The sequence below is a fragment of the Carassius carassius genome, chromosome 28 (genome assembly GCF_963082965.1).
Source record: "Carassius carassius chromosome 28, fCarCar2.1, whole genome shotgun sequence".
Lineage (NCBI taxonomy): Eukaryota > Metazoa > Chordata > Actinopteri > Cypriniformes > Cyprinidae > Carassius > Carassius carassius.
This window is the reverse complement of record NC_081782.1, coordinates 11,991,549-12,017,612: the sequence shown is the minus strand read 5'-3', so window position 1 is coordinate 12,017,612 and position 26,064 is coordinate 11,991,549. Positions and strand designations below refer to the sequence as shown.

The 26,064-nt window shown below is 38.4% G+C and overlaps 1 protein-coding gene across 2 annotated transcripts; it reads left to right on the top strand.

Annotated features, from left to right (window-relative positions):
• The first annotated feature begins 12,676 nt into the window (after window positions 1-12,676).
• On the top strand, window positions 12,677-25,820 carry hic1 (hypermethylated in cancer 1). 2 transcript variants are annotated; one of them, XM_059514315.1, is made up of 2 exons: window positions 12,677-12,847; window positions 19,857-25,820. In XM_059514315.1, exon 2 carries the CDS (start codon window positions 19,874-19,876, stop codon window positions 22,079-22,081), a length of 2,208 nt encoding a protein of 735 aa, XP_059370298.1. In that variant the 5' UTR covers window positions 12,677-12,847; window positions 19,857-19,873; the 3' UTR covers window positions 22,082-25,820. The 2 variants fall into 2 exon arrangements, with proteins under 2 accessions (XP_059370298.1, XP_059370297.1); XM_059514314.1 differs by lacking the exon at window positions 12,677-12,847 and adding an exon at window positions 14,224-14,710.
• The last annotated feature ends 244 nt before the right edge of the window (window positions 25,821-26,064 follow it).

The following is a 26,064-nucleotide window of genomic DNA, read 5'->3' as shown; positions in this document are numbered from 1 at the left end:
ATTTTAAGGGACATTAAATGCTGTAATGTCACGCTTTATAATTTTTTCAAAGCACTTAATGTTAATTAAACTTGAGCTGTAAAGATCTTTTCCTCATATTCTCAAGTCGCTTTAGAGTTTTAATGTTATCATGCCATCGAAGTTGTTAAACTGGATATAACTTTGCACAGAAAAGTCAACATGCAGATTGTTTATGTTTTGTGTCTTCACTTTTGAACCCCCCCCCCCCCCCCCCCCACACACACACATGCCGTTGACTGTGCTTGACTTGTATTGACCCCGGAATATTCCTTTCAAAACATGCGTTAAATGCAATCGTCAAGCTTTTCCTTCACTAGGTCCCCACAACTTACCATAAACATACGCTTGGGATTAACGTGGAAATATTGAATTGTGTCTCGGCTGATGGAAAGCGAAATGTTTGTGAGGTATATTGGACAGCGCTCACATGAGCATGTGATTGGATTCGACCACAGTCTGAAGGAGTTAACGCTGGCGGTTTAGGGCCTCTTGGACCAGGAATGTCCTGTGGTTCCCAGTTCACTGCCACCACACACAGCTGGATCCCACTGAAGACATAATGGGTGAAAGATTTTTCCATTGGAAGAAGAGAGCGAACGAAAAGAGAGAGAGAGAGAGAGAGAGATGGATTGCAGGGAGGAAGAGATAAGAGGAGAACCACTGAGTGTTTAAATTGAATGTAAAACAGAGATTGTGCAGGAGTATAATTTAAGTGCCGCTCAGTTGGGAAAACAAGAGTAAGCAAATATGTTTGAGAGGGGGATGGAGGGGTGTGAGAAGGAGATGGAGAGCAAGAGTGGCTGGCGTTTATGGATAGCAGATGTGGCGCTGTGGGATTTTGGCAGGGGCCAGTGGTGCCTGAGTCCTGCACTGGCTGGGTGGCACCGGGGTGAGAGCGAGGTCAACGCACCGCAGCACACAGCCCATAAAACACCGCAAGAGAGACGCACATACAGACAGGGACGGCAAAATGGCACAGAGCGTTGACAAACACTTAGAAAGCACACGCAGAACCCTTCAAATCTACTGGAGCAACAGCTTCTGATAACTCATCTGCTAGCTGAACGTTTAAAAGCAACAACAAACAAAGAAAACGGTGAAATCATGATCTGTCCACTCATGTCTAAAGGGTTAAACCATAATTGCATGCCATGTCTGTGTAACTAACCAAACAGTACTGCAAAAACAATAGTGGCATCCAAATACTGTGAAGGTAAACTTCTTTCTTGAATGTTATTATGCAGGTGTCTGGTGTGAATACAAATTCAATGCAAAATCCTATCAAATAAGAAGCAAAACATAGCTTTATGATATGTTTATTCTTATGATATTCTTTCTCACAAAAAAATGTTCATTTGTCTTTTAAATACCTCATTGTTACCAAAGATGAAATGTATAATGAAACACTTCCCTTTGTGTTTTTAGGTATTTTTCACTTGTTTACAACTGACTCGATTTTTATGCTCACCGGGAATGCATTTATTTGATGGAAAACACGGTTAAACAGTGATATTAGGAAATACAATTTCAAATGACTTGAATTTATATGAATTTTCAGCATTATTACCTCAGTCTGTCACATGATCCTTCAAAAATCATTGTAATATGCTGGTTTACTGTTCAAGGAACATTTCATATTATTATCAATGTTGAAAACAGCTGTGCTGCTTAATATTTGTTGATTAAAAAATTTTTTTTTTCAGGATTTGTTAATAAATAGAAAGTTCTGAAGAACAATATATTTATTTGAAATAGATTTTTTGTAACATTATAAATGTCCTTATAATTAATGCGTCCTTGCAGAATAAACGTTTTAATTACCTATAGCAGTCTAGCGCAGGCTATACTATTCCAAATTCAGCCAGAGTTTTGCCAACGAAAATCAACTTTCTCATCTGTGACAGGACAAGGTAAAACAATACAATTTTCAAAATAAACAGAAATGTAAGAGCAGCTTCCTGCTAGCGAATCTGATCGGAAATAAGAGAAGTGCTACTTTAACACTGTTTTCTTCTGTTGTTTCTTATTAGGCACCCTTTTCTTGCCACATCTAGTCATCTCTACGGTAACCTCTTGAAATTCCTCAGTAAGATCAAACATCCTGTCATTTTCTGTACACTTGCTCTCCCTTGATCTCTCTCTGTCTCTTGTCTCTGCTGTCTTGTTCCCCCTTCCTCTCCCCTTACCCTGGTCCTGACTCCCTGGTTCCTGGGGCCTGGCCAAGGCGTGTGTCCCCGAAGGAGCCAGTGAGGAGATGGAGAGAGCGGGCAGAGCAGGGGCTGAGAGACGGGCTCCAAAACCACAGCTGCGGCAGCCCTGCCTCGCCTTCCTCTCTCTCACTTCACTTGGGTTTGTGAGGAGTTGGCCTGGCACCCGCCCCAGCTCTGCCATTAATCAGAGGAGAGGGGTAGTGTGTGCGTTTGTGCTGATAGAGAACTGGCTGGAACGGGGGTGGTATGGAGACCAGGACCTCCCAACAAAGCAGTGGAGTTCACCCAGCGAGCGAACAGGGGAGGGAGTCGGACAGACAAAATGCCTGGTGCGCAGATCATGACTCTTTTGATGAGATGAGATAGACGTGGAGAAGTTGGATGCGTTGAGGTGAGGCGTGAGGGAGTGCGAGGGAATAGGCTAGCGGAAATGGACCTGGGGTCCACTGAGGAGGAAGAGAGGAGATCCAAGATTCTGTCGATCATTGCATATAAACATGGAAAATCTCATGGTTCAATGCAAACAGCTGTAGAATGTGCACTTTTGTCTCATTAAGGCAACTCAGTGAAAAGAGTTGGCCACAGTGCATTACACTCACGGTTAATGCATATCCCAGATACCAGGCCTGAACCACTGCCCAAGGTCTCGGTGCATTACTGTACCACACAAATCAAAGCTGCTATACAGGATGAAATTAAATACAGTACTAGTCAAACGTTTGGACGCACCTGACTGAATTTATGTTCCTCGTGAAGCTTTTCATCTCGAGGCTTATGCTTAATATTTGTGTAAATAAATGTCAGTTGCGCCTATGCACAAATGTCTTTGCTAAACTAACATTGAAATTATTATTTGTAGTAAATATATAGGAAAAGCAGCCAACAAGTGCTCAGCATAGACAAGGCAAGTTTATGTATATAGCACATATCATACACAATGGTAATTCAAAGTGCTTCACATAAAAGAAAGTAATATAATCATAAAAAAACCAATCACAACAATAAAACAAGGAATTGAAAAACATGTATAATGATTTAAATTTATTTAAAATGAATTTAAAAAAATAGTAAATGATTATACATAAAATACAGCGCAGTCGGTTCGGCCGTCGCATAGTACTCATTCACTAAATGCACAGCTAAATAGAAAAGTTTTGAGGCTAGATTTAAATGTGGCTAGTGTTTTAGCACATCTGATCTCATGGAAGCTAAAAGCGGACTCCCCTTGATTTGAGTGAACACTTGGTATTTCTAACTGACTCGATCCTTATGATCTGAGTGCTCTTTTAGGTTTATACTCATTGAGCATATCTGCAATGTATTCCAGTCCTAGGTCATTGAGTGATTTATAAACGAGTAAAAGTACTTTAAAATCAGTCCTAAATATACCTGGGGAGTCCTGGGACCACAGAAAAATCATAGAATCAATCAATCAATCCATCCAGTCCAATCTGTCTGTCTGTCCAAAAACACATTTCTTCCATCTACACTTTACCCTCTAACAGTAGCACTTTCTATTTTATCTACCTGTTTTTTATTTTATTTTTAATGACCCTCTAACACTCGCATTCTCTATTCTTTTTCTGTTCTAATTGTTTTCTTTTTATTTGAGAAAATTGACCCTCTAACACAAGCGTTCTCTATTCTTTTTTCTAATCTTTTGACTTTTTTAAAAATGGTCTTCTAACACTGGCGTTCTCTCCACTTTTACTATTCTTTTGACTGATTCTTTCATTTATTAAAAAAAGGACCCTAACACTAGCTTTCATCTTTTTTTTCTATTCTATGTACTTATTTAAAAAAAAAAAAAAAAAAAAACTTGCTTCATCTACTGTGTTAGGATAATCGAGACTTGTTACAGCACTAACATAGTATTGCTCTTTTGTTGGTTTTAAATGCGTCTGCTAAATGATTCAATGTAAAATATATAGCTGCCTTTATATCTTAGGAAGGGTGGCTGCTTTGAAGAAAAGCAGCTATGGTCAAAATAAAGACAACTACCTTGTATCCTATATGGGTCTCTCCAACAGGATGCCAAAAATATAATGGAGGTAAATTCGTCCCATTTATGAGTGTAGCATTAGGAATGGCTTTATATATAAAATGCCTTTTTGATTAGACATGATATGTGCCCTAGTTGCTGTGCAAGACTGATTGTACCTCAGAGTATATTTTGCACATATTAGATTGGACAATGTGAAAATGTGACTGGTAAATGAGGGCAGACATTCTCTATTACAGCACAGGGACATGTCCCAAAAGGAAAACGGTTCACACAAAGTCCACAAGCCCACCCCCCTCCATTCTTCCCTTGATTATCCAGGTGGGAGTAAAATATATATATATATATATATATAAAAAACCCAAAAGCACTTCCAACCTGCTCTCCCTCCTCTTCACCCCCACCGGGCCTCCCTGCATGCCTGTCTGCTGACATCACCGCCTGGCAGGCCAATCTCTCTCCTCTGCTCTATCCTTCCCTTTAGCTCGGCTTCCTGCCCCCATGATGTCACATGCCATATGGTTTTCAGCGAGAATCAAGCCGGAAAAGAGATTTAGTTAGAAGAGAGGAGAGAAAAGGAGGAGGTTCGGCATAGGGTGTGCGTAGGCCACAGAAAACAAAAGGCCGCTCTTCCCCTGTGTGTGTGTGTGTGTGTGTGTGTGTGGAGTGGCTCTGAGGGGCTAATGAGGAGAGTTTAGAGAGCAGAGACCACTGAGCAGTCAGCCATGTGGTCCACAGATGGATAATTTGCTCAAACACAGAGACGACCAGGGACCGCTGGTGCCAACATGTTGCTTGCAACCCTCAGGCCAGGGTGGCACAGTGAGTCACAGACCATCGAGTCGGGTTAAGCCTAAAGCATTCCCTCATTTTTAACATAAGCGCAGACGGGGTTATTTGTAACTTGAAGGCTTCTTTTGTCATTCACAAACAGTTGATGATGATTGATATTCCAAACTGACGTGTTAGTCCATTATTATAGTCATAAACACACTGGTTTGTAGCTTTACCGGAAATAGCTTTACCGTTTACTGCATTTTACTGTTATTCTTCTAGTTATTTACCTTTAGCAGCTAATCAATCGGAAGTGTTGCAATTAATAAAAAAAGAAATAAAAAAGAAAAGAAAGCAGCTTACCTTTGCATAAAAAATGCAAATTAAACTGATGAGATGGAACAACAACAAACTACTGAAAATGGCAACAACAATATATGCCATGTGAACAAGCACGTGTCTGAAGGAATTAGGGATGGGACAGTATGAAAATTTAATATCACGATTATAATGACTAAAATTATCACGATTATCAATATTATCACGGTTTTGTTGAAACGAGATGAAAGTGTTCAAAAATAGTTGATGCTCACACTGAAAACATTTCAGCAAGTTTTATATTTAATAATCAACAAACAACTAATAAAACAAGCAACTCTATGCACTTAATTTAAAGAAAGATTAAATTCTGTGGCATTTCCTTCCTTACAATGAAAAGTGTAGAAGCATAGAAAAGCATAGAAAAGTCACTGACTTTCGCCATTCCTTCTCGAAAAAAAACAAAAAAAACATTGTGCGCTACGCTTGCGTCAGACTGTTGCTGGCTGGACATGATTTAATATTGAGTTATTAAAACCGCGATAATCAAACACGGTTTTAATGATAATTCATTTTTAAACGATATTACTAACCTTCAGCACATTTTATCACGGTTATCAATAAAACCGGTTATCGTCCCATCCCTAGAAGGAATTAAGTGATACACTCAACTCTAGTTGAGACAAGTACAAAGACATTTTATTAGACTGTAAAGAAAGATAGAAAGTGCAGATACTGCACAAGGATGAAACTTTCTAGCGTAGTATGCAATAGATTAAGTAATGGTATGAGGTTTATCACAATAAATTTTCATTTAATGCCAAAAACAAGTATTTTCTTGCATTTTAAATGATGTTTTTTTTTGTAATGTTGATAAATGATTGCATGCTCCATTCCACCATCCTCTCTATTTGCTTAGTGATTGCTTTGTGAATTTTATTTAGCATTCTTTGGCTGTAGCAGTTAACAGGTTACTTCCAGTTGCCACTGCCATTTCACTTATGCTGTTTCTGACAGTCCCTATTAAGGCTGAGGGAATTGCAATGGTGACCGGAAGTAAACTGTTAACTGACAGAGCCAAAAAACACACAAAATCACTAAGTAACAAAAGTAAGCATGTCGAAACTAAGCATTTAGTGATTAATCAAAGTTTCAAAAAATGTCCTTTAAAAAGGAAGAAAAAAACCCCTATATTTTTGGCAACTGTAACGGCCCTTTTACAACCGAAGGGAATTTAATAAACCGCAGCCTGAAGGAAGTGTCTCTATCTCTGCACTTAGTCCCGATTTCTCTCAACACGTGGACAGGAGAGCTGTCAGAGAATAAACAGGAAAACAAAATATACATAACTTGCTTTACTTATTTGAAAAAATAACTAAGTGATTTTCTTGTAAAGTTGCTTGTAATGCTTTACTAATGATAATTTGCTGTGATTAAACTCATACCATTAGCTAATCTGTGACCTAAATTAGCTATTCTCACATAGTAGATGGTTACAGTACAATTTCACAAAGAAGGTTTTTTTTTTCTTTTCAGAATGATGTTCCATCGGAAGATCTTGCTTACAGTCTGTATTAAAGTCATGTGACCAATCAGTGTCAGTTGCATCACTTTACTACCATTCACAAATTCTCTTTTGTGGTCCCATGGGATAGTATCCAATGAATGTGCAAAATCTCTGTAAAACGGTGGAAAGTATGTCATCTGGCGACTTTTTGCCTACTGTTTTATGAATACTGTGAATTTAGAAATACTACTTTATTCACATACTGTGTTCTGTTTACCATATAGTAAGGAAGTATGAAGTATTTTGGATGCAGCCCGTACTTTGAAAGGCTGTGCGTTCGTGCTGTACGCATATGCTAAGCGTTCGCATCAAAAAGGAAATATACTTTGGGCTTTATTCTCCAAAGTGTATCACTGTACAAAAGTGTGTGCTGGAAAGTCAGAATGACATCTGGTAACAATAGAGACATGCTCGATGAAGGTATTTTGAGGAAGTCACACCATCGGCCCTCACAGGCTCTAAAAGGAGTGGTTGGTTTGCGCAAGTGGTGCACATGCCTTTCCTTCCAATGCAAGCTTTTGAATCACAGCATGCCCAGTTCAAACCCACACTCACATTATCCCAATCAATCACAGCAGCTTCTCATTTAGCTTTCATCTCCTGAAAACGGCAACACTGCGAGAGGAGGATGCATCCGCGTGTCGGCCAGGACGCTCACAAAAGGCAGAGGATGCAAATGACCTGTCTCTGCGTGCCTATCCACTAAAACTGTCTCGCAGCATCTCATTAGAGTGAATTAGGAGAGGGTGTGCGTAAATGTTGGGCCTAGCGCTCAATTTCTGGTGAGATGTTGGTTCTCAGGGGTGTGTCTGGCATAGGGGCCCGGTGATCTTGCATGTGGTAAATTGAGCGGTTGTACCCACAAAGATAGAAACAGTGCTCATCATGCTGCCATTGAGAGAACGCTTGGGTTGGGTGTCTGGCCAAGGGTGCGAGGCAACAAACAGCTCAACCGCTAAATAGCTGTTCCCATGGTGCATTATTCTGACTCAAGGATGTGTTATACAGCCAGTGGCACAGGGTCTCTGACAATCAGGGGTCTAAAACTGAGCGAAACCTAAAAAATAAACCACCACAGAGAAACGAAAAAATTACTTTTATAAAATACATTTTTGTTTTTTTATTATAAAATAACTATTTATTTATTCATGAATGTATTTATGATTGTATGTTATTATATAATATTATTATTTATTTATAAATTTATTGATTTATTGATTATTATTCTATAGTATTTATTTATTTTATATTATTATGTATTTATGTATTCATAATTGTTATAATTATATGATATTTTTATACTTTTTTGCTATCATTAGTAATTATTTTTATTGATTAGTGTATTCATTTATATTTATATTTATTATTTATTTATTTATAGTTATTACTTTATTTTATAATTAATTTATATTATTATTCATGTATAATTTTTTCAATTATTATAATCATATATTATTTATGTTTTTTTCCCCTATATATTACTTAATTGATTTATATATTTATAGTTTTTATTTTTTGTTTGTTTATTAATAATTAATTCATATTGTTGCTATTATTATTATTATTATACATTATTATTATTTATGTAATTTCTAAGTTATGGTTTATAATATTATAATTTGTTTATTTATTTAGACTTTATCTTATGATTTATCTATTCAATATGAGATTTGTTATATCTCACAGTGATGCTGCGACACTGTTGCCTTAGGGCTTTGCAGGACCATAATTTAACTGTAAGCCTTATGCTTGAAAACAACAACGTTATTATAACTTGAGTGGAATGCTATTTGTCATTCCCTATGCATACTTAAACTTGATGCTTCGGTCCCAAGTCAGGCGTTGCTCAGATTATTCTCCACTTTGACAGCAATGCAGTCTCGGAGACCCACTTACGGACCAATATCACTCATGCGCACGGCCAATAAAGTTTAACACACAGCACATAAACATCTCACTTGTTAAAACTAAATTTGTTCAGCTCTCTTGCACACTTTCCATCTCTTACGCATACATTCCTGTCACACTTTTTACACATACATACACAATTTCTGACATACACACATGCATATACAAATAAACAATAGTAGGTGTGTTATTTAGGAGGTGATGGCTGATTGTTAAGTGTCAGTTGGTTGTGCAAGTGTGCTCTGTGATCCAGTGGCAGGCCTGGTTAATGTTTTAACATAGCTTTCATTCACTTAATCACTGTAAACACCAGGCATTCATCTGTTGTTGGCTCATTAGGAACTCAGATCAGGACATAATAGAGGTTATAGTTTGTCTTCACTTGCTGAGATAAAGTCTTTAGTACAGGGACCAATTCTCACTATTAACCAATTGCTTAATAGCATGCCTAATATCAGAGGTGGGTAGAGTACCCAAAAACTGTACTCAAGTAAAAGTAAAAGTACTTCTAGAAATATTTACTCAAGTAAAAGTACTAGTCTTGAATAGTTACTTGAGTAAGAGTAAAAGAGTATCGGATAAAAAATCTACTCAAGTAGTTAGTTACTAGTTACTTTGGGTCATATATACTGAGCCTATTTTTATTTAGATATATAGATAAAATGTATGTAATGTGTGTGTGTATAAATGTATATATTTCATCAGCCTTTACTCTATGTAATTTATTATAAAACCCTGTCTGTTTACTTAAGTAACAGATATAGGTGTCATGCCATAACATATTTTTAATACGACTGACTTTATATTAAATGTGAATTTAACATTGAAAGTTAATGTGCTACTATTGCTACTAATCTTTCATTGTTCAGAAAGAGAGCAAATAACATTTACATTATTAAAGATCATTTTCACTGACAGTCTAGATTTCAAACACTCTCAGAAACTCCCATTAAAATCACTGAAACTGTTAACACTGTGAAATCAATATCTTAAAGATTCGTACACACACATCTGCACTTTGTTGTCTCCAGTCAGCGAGCGAGTGAAAGAAGCACCTGCATTTCAGCGATGACTCATCTGAACGCTTCTGATTGGCCAATGCTTTAATAAGCTCAAAAGAATCATGTGTGATTGGTTATAATGCGCAGCGCTGTATAAACGCATCTATCTCTGGCTCAGCGCCAGCAAGCGATCACAAATCTGAATTCAGCCGCTGATGATATGACTCACTGAACGTTTTCACGCCGGTGTGATTGTATTAAAATTAATACAATCTTAATCGGCTATCTTTTGTCTTTTGGAAGCTGCACTCAACTTGACTCCCCTCAGTTATAAGCCACACACGTACAACAAACTAATGTCACAGTGGTATCGTGTACTGTAATCGAATGTAGCCCAAGTTATTACCTGTTGAAGTAGACAGCACACGCGGTGTTCATCTAATAAGGATCTCCATCGCAAGCAAATAATAGCCTTTGCAGATTTGCTTTCAATTCAGTGCAGTTCCATAGCCCCGTTTTCAATGCTCTTTCTGTTCTTAAACGTTTCAACTCCGAGTGAACCGCTTCAGACGCTCAGCGCGTGCGGCAGGGAACTGAACGACTCATTCAAACTGATTCATGAACCAATTCACTCGTTTGCCAATTGGTTTGATCAAGCCTTTGTACAGAATTGACTCAAAAGAATGAATCATTCGCGAATGGGCAACGTTCATTGCCCAGAGAAAAGTAGACGGCGCGTTTGGAATAAACTGAAGCATTTATAACATTTATTGCATTAAGATAAAGTAAGGAGAGGAGCGTCGCCCACAGTAACGAAGTAAAAGTACAGATTTTTCCCCAAAAATTTACTCAAGTAAGAGTATAAAGTACCCATCTTTAAATATACTCCGAAAAGTATTAGTTACCCCAAATAATTACTCAAGTAAATGTAACGAAGTAAATGTAACTCGTTACTACCCACCTCTGCCTAATATTAACATATTTGCTGTTTATTAGTACGTATAAAGCACATATTCTGCATGACCATATTCTACATCCCTAATGCCTAAACTTAACAACAACCTTACTAACTATTAATAAGCAGCAAATAAGGAGTTTACTGAGGCAAAAATCATACTTATTTTGTTAATAGCGAGAAATGGACTTGAAAATAGACCGAATTTACATCCTCTCTGTCGCTAATTTGTGTCTAAATCATGCACTTTAACATACATCCAAATCAGAATTCACATTTTGCTTGTGCTCACACTGGGCCTCAATCATGAAATACAAGTAGAACAAATTTGTATGTTAATCATTCATAAAGTCTTTCTTACGTGAATTGAATGTGACAATTTACGTAAGAAAAGTTTAGTGAACAATTAGAAATTTGTTCTGCTCATGTTGCATGAATGAGGCCCAATGTGTCCTTCAGAAAATGAAAGAGCTGACTTTGGCAAATCAAGTGAGCTTGTAAACAAACAATAAACATTACTGAGCCAAATGACTTTGGTGTCACATGAGTCAAGGTCAGTGAGACACAAGGGTCAAATCAAGCAATTATATTTAACAACTGAGCTATTTCGAGCGACTAATACCCATTGTTTCTCTCCAACATATGGGCAGTGAATTTTATACCAACATTAAAAGTGAACTAAAAAACATCCAGGTGCTGTTTGCACCCTGATCTGTCCTTTGTCTAGCTCTGCCTATTTGCCTATTTTTTGAGGTTATCATAAGTTCATCAAGAGAAACTGGAAGTGAAAGACAATACGTTCTCCTCAGTAAAGCCGAGCTGCTATGACTTTGACCATTACAATTAAAAAGCAGCATCTTGAACGGCAGTAATTTCAGGAGAGAGACGGGGAAACAGATGTCAGTCAGCTGTTAGAGTAATTCAAGGGCCCGAGGGGCAGGCTGTGACATGAAAAGGCTCCTGTCTGCAGGTGAATGCCCAACGAGAAACCACTTTCATCTCAGCACTCCACAACAAACAAGACGCCACAAAGTGATAGCACAAATAATGACAAAACATATGACACCATGGGAATATCTGGTTGAAATCCACTAGTCAGTCAGAACGACAGTGTATAGTTGTCATGATTCTTATTAGAAAATAGCAATTACTCTGTGATCAGTGATTGTTAAACTGTGGGAAGCAAGATTATGCATGCATGAATGAATGCCTCCTAAAACATAAACTAATCAAATCAGTCAAGTCCCAAAAGAAAAAGAGTGATCAGAGACCTAGCAGCTCATTTAATTCTTAACAGTACTTAATAAAAAAAACAGTACGCCTACTTGAAAAAAACACCTGAAAATGTACGAAACAATAAATGATAAATAAATAAAGTTATTGAAAGTATTTTAGACAAAATATCCAGTAACAAAAACAAATTATACATACAGAAAAAATAACTAGCTAAATAAAACAAAACAAAACACAAAAATGCGCGTGGAAAAAGCTACATTAAATATCGCCACTCCACAATGCTGCTCATTCATTGTGCCTACGAGCTCCTAGCACAATTACACATTAAAACCTAAAAAGAATGCGGAGAAGTATTATACATTAAAGTATCAACTTGGACATTTTAATGTCATATTAGTTCTACTTCGTTCCAGTGTTATAATTTCGAATACTTTATTTTAAACATTTACATTTTTTACACCCATCTAACAAAAAAAAAGTGTTAGGTCGGAAATTATGCCACTATTTCAATTTTGTAGCTAATTAAATGTATCCCGCTGTCGTGCGCTCTGCCGTCGGTATTATAATATGCGCCGTTAGGTGTCGCTGCACGCGCAGCCTGCACTGCTTCTGGAGACGAACGCCAATCAGAGTCCATCCAGATTCTCAAGTGTCTGATCCATTCTAACGCGAGGAGAGGGAGAGAGAAGGGGAGAAGGGGAGAAGGGTAAAGGACAAGGGAGAACACGGAAGAAGCTGGGAACACCGGGAAAAGTTTACCATTTAAAGAGGAATTTGGACGATTGGGGATCTGTGGACGGGGGAATCCCGTAAGGGGAAGTCAAGATCGGCAGGAGCATCAGACATGAATCCGAAGTGAGTCTATGTTAATGCATGTATCGTGTGAGTTACTGTACCTGCGGCGCGTTCAGGTGTGCGCAGTGAGCGCGTGCCAACATGACCTGATAGACTGTGATAACTGGCGCTCGTGCTGCAGGCGTGTCTAGACAGCCGGATATCTGACTTGTACTTTTTAATCGGATTTTTAATACCACATATCATGCATCTAAGAATCTAAACAATCTTAACGTTTTCATCCTGAATTTTGACATCAAACAAATCAAAACAAAATACTTGTCAACTTGTCACCAACCAGAATAACTCTATTACATAGGCTACTTAAATTCGCCTATGTATACAGCTGTCGACTCTTAAAAATAAAAGTTCTTCTATAGTTCAGCAACTCCTTATAAGAACACGTTTTTATAGTGTATAGGCTAGTTCTTGAACTGAATATGGTTCTTTGCAGATTAAAAAGTAATTTATGTGACATTAGGCTATAGGTTCTTCAAATCAGTGTATTGGTTTCTGTGTTTTTTTTTAAAACACCAGTATACACAAGGTTTTCTAAAGATCTTGAGAAAAAGTTATCTTTGATTCCAATTCAAACTTTAATTGTTAAGAGTGAACATTAAACTGCGGTCACTGGGTCTATGTCACTAGGCCATGACATGTGAACTGACATTCATATCTGCTTTTGATATTAAGAATAATCTTGAGTCATAATTTTCAGAATAAACAAACTTAATAAATGAAAATGACGGATATCTATAACTGAAACTTACAAAAATGAAACTAGCCTGCATTCTGTCAGTGTTGTGTGAAGCAGAATATATGCATAATTTCTGCACCTCTTCTGTCTAAATATAGCAATAAATGTCTGTGTAAAAGTAAGCTAATTATGTCATTAAAGACTGATACTGATGCTACTGATACAGCCCTAAATTAGCTTAAAAATAATAAACATACTCTCAATTTGATAATAATTTTATGCAAACCTTTAATGCTACGTTTGCAACTAATTATTTGATATTATAGCATTATTTATCAATTAAAAAATACTAAGGTACTGAGATATATCCTATGTTATTTTCATATACTTTAAAGTTCTTCCGAGAATACCGTTATAGAACCATGGTAGACTACCATATTAAAAACATGGTAGTACTATGGTTATACTTTTTAAAACAGATTTAATCGAGACGAGTTTTATGTAAAAGGTAATCAGTATTTGTGTTTAAACATTCACAGGTACAGACAGGTGTGCAGACTCAATATTTATTTTACGAACTCTATACAGAATATATGGTCACCGTCATCTGTATTAAAACAGTCAGCACTCATAAAAACAGCTACTCTTTCACCCACACCATGTTGTGATATACAAAAAACCGCCTGTCTCTTTAAGACAAAGCGTCGATGTGTTGAGAAGTTCAAGTTGGGGTCACAGTAAGTTCCTGCCCTCGATTTTACCTTTTAGTTTTATTGTAGACTGACATCACACGAGGCGCTAAAACACTCACGCAGCCCAGAAGCCCATTATCATCTCCAGTCGCGTTATTACACCCATACGAAAATAGCCAAGGAAATTACAAAACATACGAAAAAAAGAAAAAAACTGATGCAGGAGTACGCACGTATTTTTATTGGAGGAGTGAGTGAGTGAGCGAGAGAGAGAGAGAGAGAGATAGAGGGTGGGGGGAGAGAGAGACCAAGAGGGAGGGTGAGCATTCATTGCAATTAATAATAAAAAAGAGTTGGCAGCCGTGCTCGGAAAACTGGCATGCTTTTGGGAGGCTGGCAGTTCAAAGTTGAAACGTCAGAAATGACTCCAAAAGACTGTTGAGATGATCATTAAGGGAGACTTCGATCGGATGGCAGAAGAGATCGGGCATCCAGGTAACGTTCAGTGCTCTTAACATTGTATAGCCTCTTTATCAACGCTTTATTCATTTACATAGACATAATAATAATCAGAGGATTATGATCGTTTTTAAATTCTCGGATCATTTGCTGATGGATGTAAAAGTTATACAAATTAAGACCCGATTGTTTGCCTTTCTCTTTTTTGCACATTTTAGTATTATATGCTATATAAAAGATTATTTGCAAACAGCAAAATGCAAACAGGCTACTTATATGCTGAAGATTTAATATATATATATATATATATATATATATATATATATATATATATATATATATTCAGAAACTGTAAAGCTTTTTTATCTATCGTCTGTGAACAAGGGGCTTTATTATAAATGGTAAAGTTTATAATCGCGTTATGAGTCCAAAAGTGTTGCAGTATGTGATCTGGTGGGTCTTTGATTTCGTATGGCAGTGTGGACATCTCAGTGACGGCTCTCAGCCTTAATTGAGAATCCATGGTGTTTCACATGCGACTGATTTGACTTTAAAGAGAATTAGATTTTAAAGACAGATATGTGGTGTCTTGCATGCAAATCAAGTCTGTTGTATGAACAATTTAAATTCAGCATGTTTAGAGGGTTTGAGATGGTCGGGGTCACTTAGTAGCCTATTTTAGAGGATACTCTGTTTGAAACTAAACATTTCCACACATGCACAAAACGAGCTCTAAATAATGTATTTTATTCATAAATGATTTAATGGACTGAGATAATTACACAGTTTATGCTTTATAAAGCGTCCAACAAACATTTGCAAAGACCATAAAATGTAAAATTATAATGCAATTTTATGGCATCATATTTATTGGTTATAACAGGCCTCGCAGTTCTTTTTCTTTTTCACTTTAATTTAGAATTTTAATTAAAAGTGTATCATGCTCAAAGCGACACTCTGAGAATTGGATTATATCTGTGATTATCAGCTGTATCTTTCTCGACTACATTCTATCCAAGAGATTGTTACAGAACATAAAACAGATATAAGATGATGTGATATGTGGCTAGAATATTTCCATCTCATCTCTGACCATAGAGGCCACATATAGGGAATGGGAGCTGTCCTCCCAGTGGTATTTATGAATGAATATCCAGATCTGCGTGTGCTGAGGGAGCGAGCGAGAGAATATGAGCGCAATAAGACGAGCTGTGGAAGAGGAAGCTGTAGCGCATGATACGCTCCTTTCCAAACTCTTAGGCTACCTTCAAATTATATGCAGAAATGGTCGATAAACCTCAGGTGTTTTGCCGTTTGACTTTAAACCACTTAAACAGGCACGATCAAAGACAAACGCACGTTTCTTGGTGCCAAGAGGTTTTGCGCAGGTTTTCCTTTTCATCCACAAAACGATCATGTCTTAGGATATAGTAAAACTTGAAAACTAAGTTATAGGGAACAGTTTTAAAGCCCTTTAAATGACACCAATTTAAAAACTAATTCAAAACATTTTATTTTAGGTTTATTTCACGCACAGTGACTGAATGACAGCTTTATTCTGCAATTAAATTATTGGGCCAACATTATTAAATTATAGCTTACATGAAATAACATTTGGCTATATGTGTTTTCCCCTTTTTTGTGTCATTCCTTATCTTCAAAAAATAAAACAAACAAAATATTTAGATGGCCTATCTCTCGTGTATGCACTGTTTACAGAGTCTAACACGCCAGTTCAGGAAATTTAAAAGACATACTTTGTGACTGATTGACTGTTTATTCCTTAAAGGTACATTAGACTCAGCCTAAAGGGATAAATCTCAAAGGGAGGACGCTTTTGCGGTAAAAAGATGACAGACCGAGGGCGGAGAGAGAGAGAGGAAGTCTTAAGAACACGAGCAGACCCCTGCCTCACCCCTAAAGCAGCAAAATGACAACAGAGACAAAACACAGGGCTAATGAATACCAAAGCACCTAAAATATGACCCATGCACTGTCTTTAATGCAGTCGTGTACAATACCAAATATAGCAAACAGACCAAGCTGTCGCATGCGCTACACACAATTGACATTTTTGAGCACTGATAGCTTTTATCGTTTTATTCAAATGCGTTCTCCCTATTAACTGTATTTATTCAGTAATTTTTTTTAGATCTAATAATGTGACTTTCAGTGTTTTTTAAACGTTTAATTAAAACTCCTTAACGTTTATGTTTGATTAGAGGCTATTTAAGTAATTAAGGTAAATGATTGGGGCATGTAAATGAGCTGAAATTTCCGTGATGCATTAAGTGCGCATTAAAGACGCGTAATGTAAATCCACAGGGTGACAGGCTTGAGAGGATGTAAGTGTTTACGCGTGAAGTTCAAACAGTCATTTTAGAACATGATTTACGTCTTTCATCACTTCCTTTAAATCTTAACACGCTGAACGTCTGACAGGAATAAAGGAGTGATTTTTTCCCTGCATTCTGACAAAATTTGTTGTTGTCTTACTAATTAGAGGAGATTTTCTTTCTTTTCCTTTGCTTATAAAAACGTTCAGGTGAAGGCTGAACCAAAGTCATTACTTTCCATTCCGTTCCGTTTATATTGTTTACATTTTCCTTCTTTTCTGTCATGTTTGCGCTTCTTGAAACCAGCACAGTTAGGACAGTTCGGCACGAATCGCTATAAATCTTGCGCTCATACAGTTTTGTTCTGCTTTCTCAAACTCTCACTAATGCAAAGTCCAGATGCCAAAAATGGCTCTTCGACTTAAAATACACCTGTCAGTGATGAGACGTGTCCGCTTGCAGGAGTGGGGGCGATAAGAGTTACACAACTTAGGTGCTTTTGTTAACACAGACTCTGAAGAGAGATGCGCACTGAGAGGAAATGTTGCGGGTGGTGTTTGCTTGGTTGAGATGCTCCATTGTTAAGGTAACTTTGCCTGCAACAGGCAATTAATAACATGTCATCTGTTTGATTCTGTGCGTTAGTGAATATCCTTTATATAATTACAAGTGATACAATTATATAATGGTTAAAAAAATCTATAAATGACGGGGTTTGGAGAAAAAAAAAGGAACACATGATTTATGAATTAGGAAAATTGTATTGAATAACCTGTAACTCAAGAGTGTTCAGGCTGACATGAATGGGAAAGGCTACAGGTGCACTGCAGGCCAGAAATGACCAGCTGCCGGCAATAGTTCCACAAAAAGGAAATGTTCAAAAACTGTTTAAAACAATCACTTCTTATTTCAGGCGTCTCCTGGATCTGTGTTTTTGTTTTTTCTTTTTTAGACAAATGTGTAAAAGCACCGGGCTAAATTAATAGTTTTGACTCAAAATGTACACAGATGGGTCTAATTGATTTATAATTTATAATTTTTTTATAGTCCTGTCCATGTATGGTTTCTCTGCTTCACAAACTAGTTCTCCTAGTGGAGAAGCCAGAATGACACGCGCATCTTCATGCTTCTGTATTGCGTAGCTGCCTCTTTATAGTAAAGATGTAGAATATTTTTTTTTAAATCTACATCACATTTTAATGTTTTCATTTTAATGAAGAGGAATATAGGGATCAGAATCTCATTTTTTGTGTGTTTAATCAGGATATGCATTATGAAGGGTTGGGGAAATCTGACCAACCATATTATAACTTGGGTACTTAATGAATTTTATTTATTTGCATTTAGACTTTTGTCTACATTCCAGCTGTTATGGTTAGTCTGATGGGGTTACCATTGCAATAATCTGACCGCTTCCAGTTAAGATAGTATATTTGGACAATAAAAAAAAAACAAAAAAACAAACAAAAAAAAAACAATAGTAGGCTACTACCATATATTAAAACTTTATTGAAGTTTTACACACACTCAAGAAAATTTTTGCATTTTGTTTTAATGTCTTAAATTCCAGCGGACAAATCTAACCAGAACCAGACCAATATAACTAGAAAATGACTGCCAGAAATTTTTTTTAAAAGTTGAACGGCTGAAAGTCATTGAATAATTCACACACTGTGTAAAACCAACCTTTTCTGGCAACTGCGTGGTTAAGTAGTTTTCATGTTAGGAGCTGTGGTTTGTTTTAAAGAAAAGACTTGCATTGTTGAATTTAAGGGCTAATTAAATGGAAGCTTATGGCTACAAACTACACTATTCATCTAAGAGGATTATTTTATACAATGAAATAAACAATGAGAGGAGGAACTGATGTTGGGATGACTGTATTTATTTAGCTTCTTGTTTCCCATCAGTGAAACCATCCCCTGTGGGACCCTAACTATCCGTTTTATCTCATATACAGACCATCCTCATGTAGCAGGGTTTAAACAATATTTTCTGGTAAATGTGTAATGTTTATTATGTTTGCATGACAGGAACCATTGCATTCAACTTAAAATTTAAACTTGGCATTGTTGGTTGAATGTTTATTTAGTAATTTGTAGGCATCCTTTGACAAGTGATCTTTTTAAAACGGTTTCATTTGTAACTCACACTTCTATACAGCAGAGTGTCCTGTCATGAATTGGCTGCATTTTTTTTGTCCCCACTGGTTTATGCCTGCTGTTCATCACACTTGCAAAACCTTCAGTCTGACTTTGTTTAAAACTCCACACACCACCTCTGGAATTCTTTATCAGGAAGACAGCAATATGAAAACATGTTTATACTGGCATTTTTCCTCTTGTCTTTTTTTTTTTGTTAACTGCACTTCACTGTAAGTTTTAAACATGTGGGTTTGTATCTTGATAATGACAAAACCATCACAGTCTCACCCGGTCAGCTATAGCTCACTTATATGGAGTCCTTCTGATGCCTGTTGCATTAAAGGAAAAGCCGAATTGTTTGCTCTCAATCCCCTACTTTAAAGTCCACAAAAATATCAAAGAGTAAATGAAGAGCTATATTCAGGATCAAGAAAATGCACACAAGCTTAAGTGCTCCTTTTTATATCTTCAAGTGCTGCCAGTCAAGTTTTACAAGACAGTCCAACACAAACATATGTGTCAGTAACGTGTGTTATATTTCAAAAGACAGCTATTTAAAAAAATGGCCTTTTATTCCACAGTACTCAAATAAGTATGCAAAATTCAGCTAGTTTACAATAGGCCTTTAAATGTGGTAGTGTATGTTTGTCTGCAACAATTTTCTGGCTTCTACTTAATTTTTCCATTTCTCTTCTGTTTCAGGTATTGGTCTGAAGTCGATGCTGGATGCCATGGAAGTTCCAAGTCATGCTAGGCACCTCCTCTTGCAGTTGAACACACAACGAACCAAAGGCTTCTTGTGTGATGTTATCATTGTCGTGCAGAATGCACTGTTTCGTGCTCACAAGAACATCCTGGCAGCCAGTAGCCTCTACCTTAAATCTCTTGTCGTTCATGACAACCTTATCAATCTGGACCATGAGATGGTCAGTCCAGGTGTGTTTCGAGTCATTCTTGACTATATCTACACAGGACGCTTAAGTGAAGGTGACCCCACCTCTCCAACTGAGCCAAATATAGGAGCAGTGCTGGCGGCAGCAAGTTATCTGCAGCTGCTGGATCTGGTGACTCTATGCAAGAAGAAGCTGAAGAGAAATGGGAAGTACCATTTACGTCCTACTCCTGGGTTTTTACCTTACAAGATAGGCTCCAGTGGTGTGGGGGTAGGACGGTTTCGAATATCTACCCCTGTCATCCACTCCTGCCACCCTGGAGGATTAGTTAGCACCCCTCGACCTACGCCATTAGAGGACCTGCCCCCCCTCCCACTTGCCCCCCACGTCGGCGAAATTTATGCACCAGTTACCACCCAGGGTCCACCACCTTACCCACCAGGAAAAGCATCCCTGTCACCCCAGTCAGGCCTGCGCATGCCCCCTAATGACAGGAACTGCTCGTCCGTCTTTGGCCTTGACCTGTCCAAGAAAAGTCCATGTTCCCAGTCCCAGCTTCCCTCTGGTCACCCCCATTTGATCTCCTCACTTCACCCAGAAGAGGAGCCAGAGGGGGAGCTAGATCAAAGCACTAGTCCCCTGCTCAGTCCCAACGATGGCTCCAGAAAAATGGAGACAGCCCATCATGTGGGGTCTCTCACCCCACACCCCTTCCCCCTACCCAACCATCCTCTTGCACCCCATCTTCCCCATCTGCACCGTCCTCAGGGCCAAGAACCTTACCCCTGCGCTCCTAGCCCAGAACCCATGGAGGACTCCAGAGAACAAGTCCGAGATGGGTCCAACATCTATCGGTGGGTGAAGAATGAGCCTTCTAACCCAGAGGATGAAGATGAGGAAGACGAAGAGGATGGGAGTGGAGGAATGGGTGAGCAGGATAAAGAGAGACACCAGCACATGAATCACCATAAGAACAGCGAGGAAAAGCTGAACATGAATGAGCGGGGTTATGACAGAGGGACCTGCGATGATGGAGAGGATGAGAATGGGACTGGCAGCGAAGAGACAGGGAGCAGTGAGGGTCGCCCGTCTCCCCCTGTTCCGGGTGGAAGATATCACATGCCGTACGAGCCAGAGAGTTTCGGAGATAACTTGTACGTGTGCATCCCCTGCGACAAAGGCTTCCCCAGCTCAGAGCAGCTCAATGCCCATGTGGAAACCCATACTGAGGAGGAGCTAAACAATGGGAGCGAGCTGGACAACAGCAACAAACCCACCAATGTCCATGGTCCTACAAGCTTGAATAGCTCTAGAGGCCTCCACAGTCCTTTCCTAGATAGCAAATCGACGCAAAATCTCCATTCCATTGGTCTCGGGGAGATCATTCGACCCTATCGCTGTTCATCATGTGACAAGTCTTATAAAGATCCTGCCACCCTAAGGCAACATGAGAAAACCCACTGGCTGACACGCCCATATCCCTGTAGCATCTGTGGCAAGAAGTTTACCCAGCGTGGTACTATGACACGCCACATGCGCAGCCATTTGGGCCTAAAACCCTTTGCCTGTGATGCCTGCGGCATGCGCTTTACTCGCCAGTACCGTCTGACAGAACACATGCGCATCCACTCTGGAGAGAAACCCTACGAGTGCCAGGTGTGCGGGGGCAAGTTTGCTCAGCAGCGCAACCTTATCAGTCACATGAAGATGCACAGCAGCGGAACAGCTGGTGGAGGACTTACTCCTGACGGCAAGCTGAAGATAGACTTCTCTGAGGGGATTTATCCTCTGAGCAAGTACACAGCTGAGCATCTGGGTCTGAAGCAGGAGAAAACCTCAGACCTTCTCACAGCCTCTCAGCACCTGCTGGCTGACGCCAAAGCCATGGAGAGCCTCTACCCACTGTCAAAGCTGGCTGTAGAACACCTCGGCCTCACCCACAACAAGATAGACATCCTGAACCAGCCACTGCCACCCACTTCGCAGCAGCTCTCGGCAGACTCCCGCACCATTGACCGCTACTCTCCTAGCTAGAGGGGGGAACCACTAACTATACTTTCCAAAGAGACATCACTGTATGCCATTCACAGTATTCAACTCTCACCTCATCTTCATTTAAACCTGCACCTCAAAGAGTGGAATGCCAGAAAGTGCTGGCCATAAAAATGCACACAAACTGTTAAATTCTGAACGTGCCTTTCTTTGCAGATTTTGCAGTATGTGCATTTTTCTTAAATTTACTTTCCTACAAGGAGGAAACTGCTTTATTTATAATCTGTTTTGACCATTGGACACTCAGACAATGCAGTATTTATATAAAAACAACTTCTTTTTTGTTCAATCACCGAGCCAAACAACCAATTGAAAACCAAAAAGAGATTGTTTTTATTTATTTTTCTTTTATGTTAATTTTCTTTTTTTTTCTTTTCTTTTTTTTTTGTATGTTGGAAAAGCCAAAGAGAAAATGTCAAATGTTACAGAAGAGAGTTGCAATCGTACCCTAAACCTGTGTATTAAGTATTATTGGTGTATATAGAATGAAAAAGCACATATGAACAATATTCAGGGCTTCTGTCCAGAATGGAGCAGCAAATCTGGACGAAAGAAAAAAAAGCCAAATCTTTGGGATTTTATAGTAATTGGAGGACTTTTTATAGACTATTTTTCGGAGTTCTGGATCACCTGTATCTGATTTTCCAGCTTTGTGAATGGCCCAGTTTTTTCCATACTAAAGGGAGCAACTAACTGAAGAGAGTGTTTGTTCCAGGACTTAGGTAAAGTGATCTAAGCTTCTCTCTGCATTGATGTAGTTATCCCCTTCAGCATGGAATGAGAGTTCATAGAGAGTAACATTTAATTTTTTTTCACCACCTTCAGGTGTATGGTCTTGAGCTATTTAGTGTCTTTGTTCCCTTTCCTTTCCTCCAACGCCAAGTGCCTTCAGCTTATTGAAAAAGTAGCAAGTACTGCCCTGTGATCTCACAACTGGAATATCTTTGTGCATATTCCGATCATGATATAACAATCCATGTCCACGTGTTTTGGTCCATCTGGTGCGACAGACTAAGCATGGGTGGTGCCTTTGAAAATGCAGTAATATTTACAGCAGAGTCCATATGCTTCAGTTGCATCACAGTCGACCCCTTTGAAAGACTCTCTGCATGACTAGTTGTATAACAGTTCCAGCGAAGGCACTTTTGTGTATATAAACCAAACAGTGACGCTTCGCAAGTGATTGATTCGGCAACACCTTCAAGACCTTTCCTCATGTGAAATGTTTGAGAGGGCCTACTCACCCCTATTACAGTGCAGTTAATTTTAGGCTAATGTGACGGCTTTAACCCCACGGTGCCTCACGCACACACGTAGAGCCGCTAATGTGACAACCATCTGAACATGAGGAACAGGGCTCTCTCTCACTGATACTGTGAGCGCAGATAGCAGCAGCTGGTCCACTCAGGGTAAGCCCTGTGAAATCTCACATTTTCGAAGACTATCCGCGCTTGTCTGTCCCACTGATGTTAGATTTTATGCCAGTTGACCAGGCCCTGTGATCTGAACGTACACCCTAATCCTCCAGCTACCGCTCTTATGTACCATAAGCTGCACTTACAACAATCAGTTCTCCATATTTCAAGTAAACATAAAACACAGTAGCCTGTTAGGGCTGCTTCCTTTTTTGTAGTCTTACAGCTCATCTGCTTTGCCTCTAAAAAAATGTTTTACAGTAAATGTTCTGATGAGATACGGCACCCGCTGCTTTTATTCCAAAGACCATGTTGACATTTTGTCCTTTCCTCTCACAAAATTTTTTGTTAACCACTAGTTACAATTACAACCTCAGCTGGTGAATGTGAAAACTTAAACCACGAATGCACTGTGAAAGAACTAGTGAATCTTAAAGCTTTATTAGAGCTTAGTGAATATTGAACATGTAATTTGGGACAAATTACCTGGGCTTTACTCTGTAGCATGTCAGCTATTCAAAGTGTTTCTTTTCTTTTCTGTGTTATTTTTTGGTCAGATTGAACTCTCTTAATCAAAGCAAAAAGACATTGGTGCTTACCTCAGGACTGAGCCTATCATGGGTTACACAATGCTTTAGCAATAGTTTAATACAAAAACACACACGTAATTGCTCTCTGTGTATTGTACATAAAAATCCAAGCACACTTTCTGAAGGGATCTTATTGTTTTTAAACCTGTGGTTATTTCACAATGCTAAAAATGTCCTTTTTTCTGAAATTATTATAATTTTTTTTTTTTGTGAATAGACTATGCAACTGTCTCCTATTTTTACATTATAGAAAATACTGTAGTTACAAAATGAAATGGGAAATGACATAATTACCATAAAAGGCAAATTTGTAAATTAAAAATGATTTCTTGATAAAAGTCAGCATGTTTTTTTTTTCTGTACACTTGAAGGTACTTGAAATTCTACAGCACAGTTGGAAACTCACACATGCACTAAAAGAAATGCCAGACAGCAAGTCCGATTACTGTTAACGTTATGCTGTATAAGAAATGTTGTGTGTTTATCAATAATTCGCCGCAGTGATAAACACTTGGCCGAGTTGGTAAGGAGGGAAGCATAGTTTCTGAAGTTGATTGACCCATTTGTTCTGGGCGGGCCTGTAGAAAGTTTAGCTGACCTTTTTGCCGAGAGGCAGGATTAGACTCCCAGTGAGGTTTTGTATACATGTCCTATTAAACCACACGCATGAAACCAGCTTGTTTGGGGCGAGACAGATGCTGAAATTTCCCAACACTCTTAAGTGGACAGCCGAGATCCAGAAATTCCTCTCAACTTAATTTTGCAAAACACATGAAAACAGTCTGGGCACAGAGGTTTGTTTGTATCCAAACGAAACTCAGAGCGTAAACGGAATACAAATCTTCTAACTCGAGGCATAGAACAATATTACAGCTATCATAACAGTTAAAACTTTGACCGCAGACATATTAATACGGGCTGAGGAGATGTGACAGCCCGTTTGAAGTGGATTTCGGTGGTGGGAAAATAAATCTCACACTCCCCTTCTCCACCATTCATTAGCTCGCTCTCATCGAAAATCTATCGCTCTCTCTTTCCTGCTCTCCGACAGACAAAACAAGAGAAAAAAAGAGGTTTTCCACTTCGGTTCCAAAAGCATAGAGAAAAGAAAAAAATGAAATTAAGTGGCTCTGCGTTCAGTACTGCTCTGACGGCTCTGGGAACGTAGAGGTGTGTGAGTCAGGGTCAGGGGGCAGGTGAGATGTTTGGTTGTGTTTTTGTTCGCTCCAGCTATCTGAAGCAAACGAAAGTGCTTCTGTTAATGGAGCGGTTACAAAGGAGTAAAGTTGAGCTGGGGGAAGTGAACTTTTGACTCTGTAGTAGCAGTGAGCAGGATGTTTGGTGTGGTTCTGCTCAAAAGCAGATAGGCAGATGATGATAGAGAGGGACAGAGAAAGCAACTGAGGGTGAGAGAGAACAGAGCAGGTTTGTCGGGAGGACTGCAGCCACTGTCTATCTATGGAAAAGTAGACTGGAAACCTCCATCCCTGATTTGTGCTCCTCAAAGATGTTTCTTAAAAAAATATTCTGGTTTCAATACAAATTAAGTTCAATCTACAGTACAACACATATTGACATAATGCTGATCACCTTAAAAACTGTTTTTGAAAAAAGAATAATCTGAAATAAATGCAGCAAATCAAAATGTTAAAAATAAATCTTGTAAATGTCAAAATTACTCACTGTTTCCAGATTAAAGCCACAAGATGTAAACAATATGTGTTAAGATGATTTTAATGTGAAAAATCACTTACTAACCTTGTCTGTATGAAGCTATATTTTATAACTTTGTGAATTACAATGTGTTGCTTAAAAATGATTTAAACAGCTTTACAATCAAATATGATGGTTTTTAAATTGTAAATAAAATATTTTGTTTTACAAGAACATTTCAAATTTTCACTTTTAGTTCAATGAGTTAATTGCCATTTCTTTGTAATTATGTCAAATTTACGAGCAA

Bases quoted from the DNA above. Each gene is read 5' to 3' on its own strand.
- hic1 (XM_059514314.1), top strand. From the start codon at position 14,659: ATGATCATTAAGGGAGACTTCGATCGGATGGCAGAAGAGATCGGGCAT. The intron at 14,711-19,856 runs GTAACGTTCAGT...CTTCTGTTTCAG, and splicing joins AGAAGAGATCGGGCATCCAG to GTATTGGTCTGAAGTCGATG.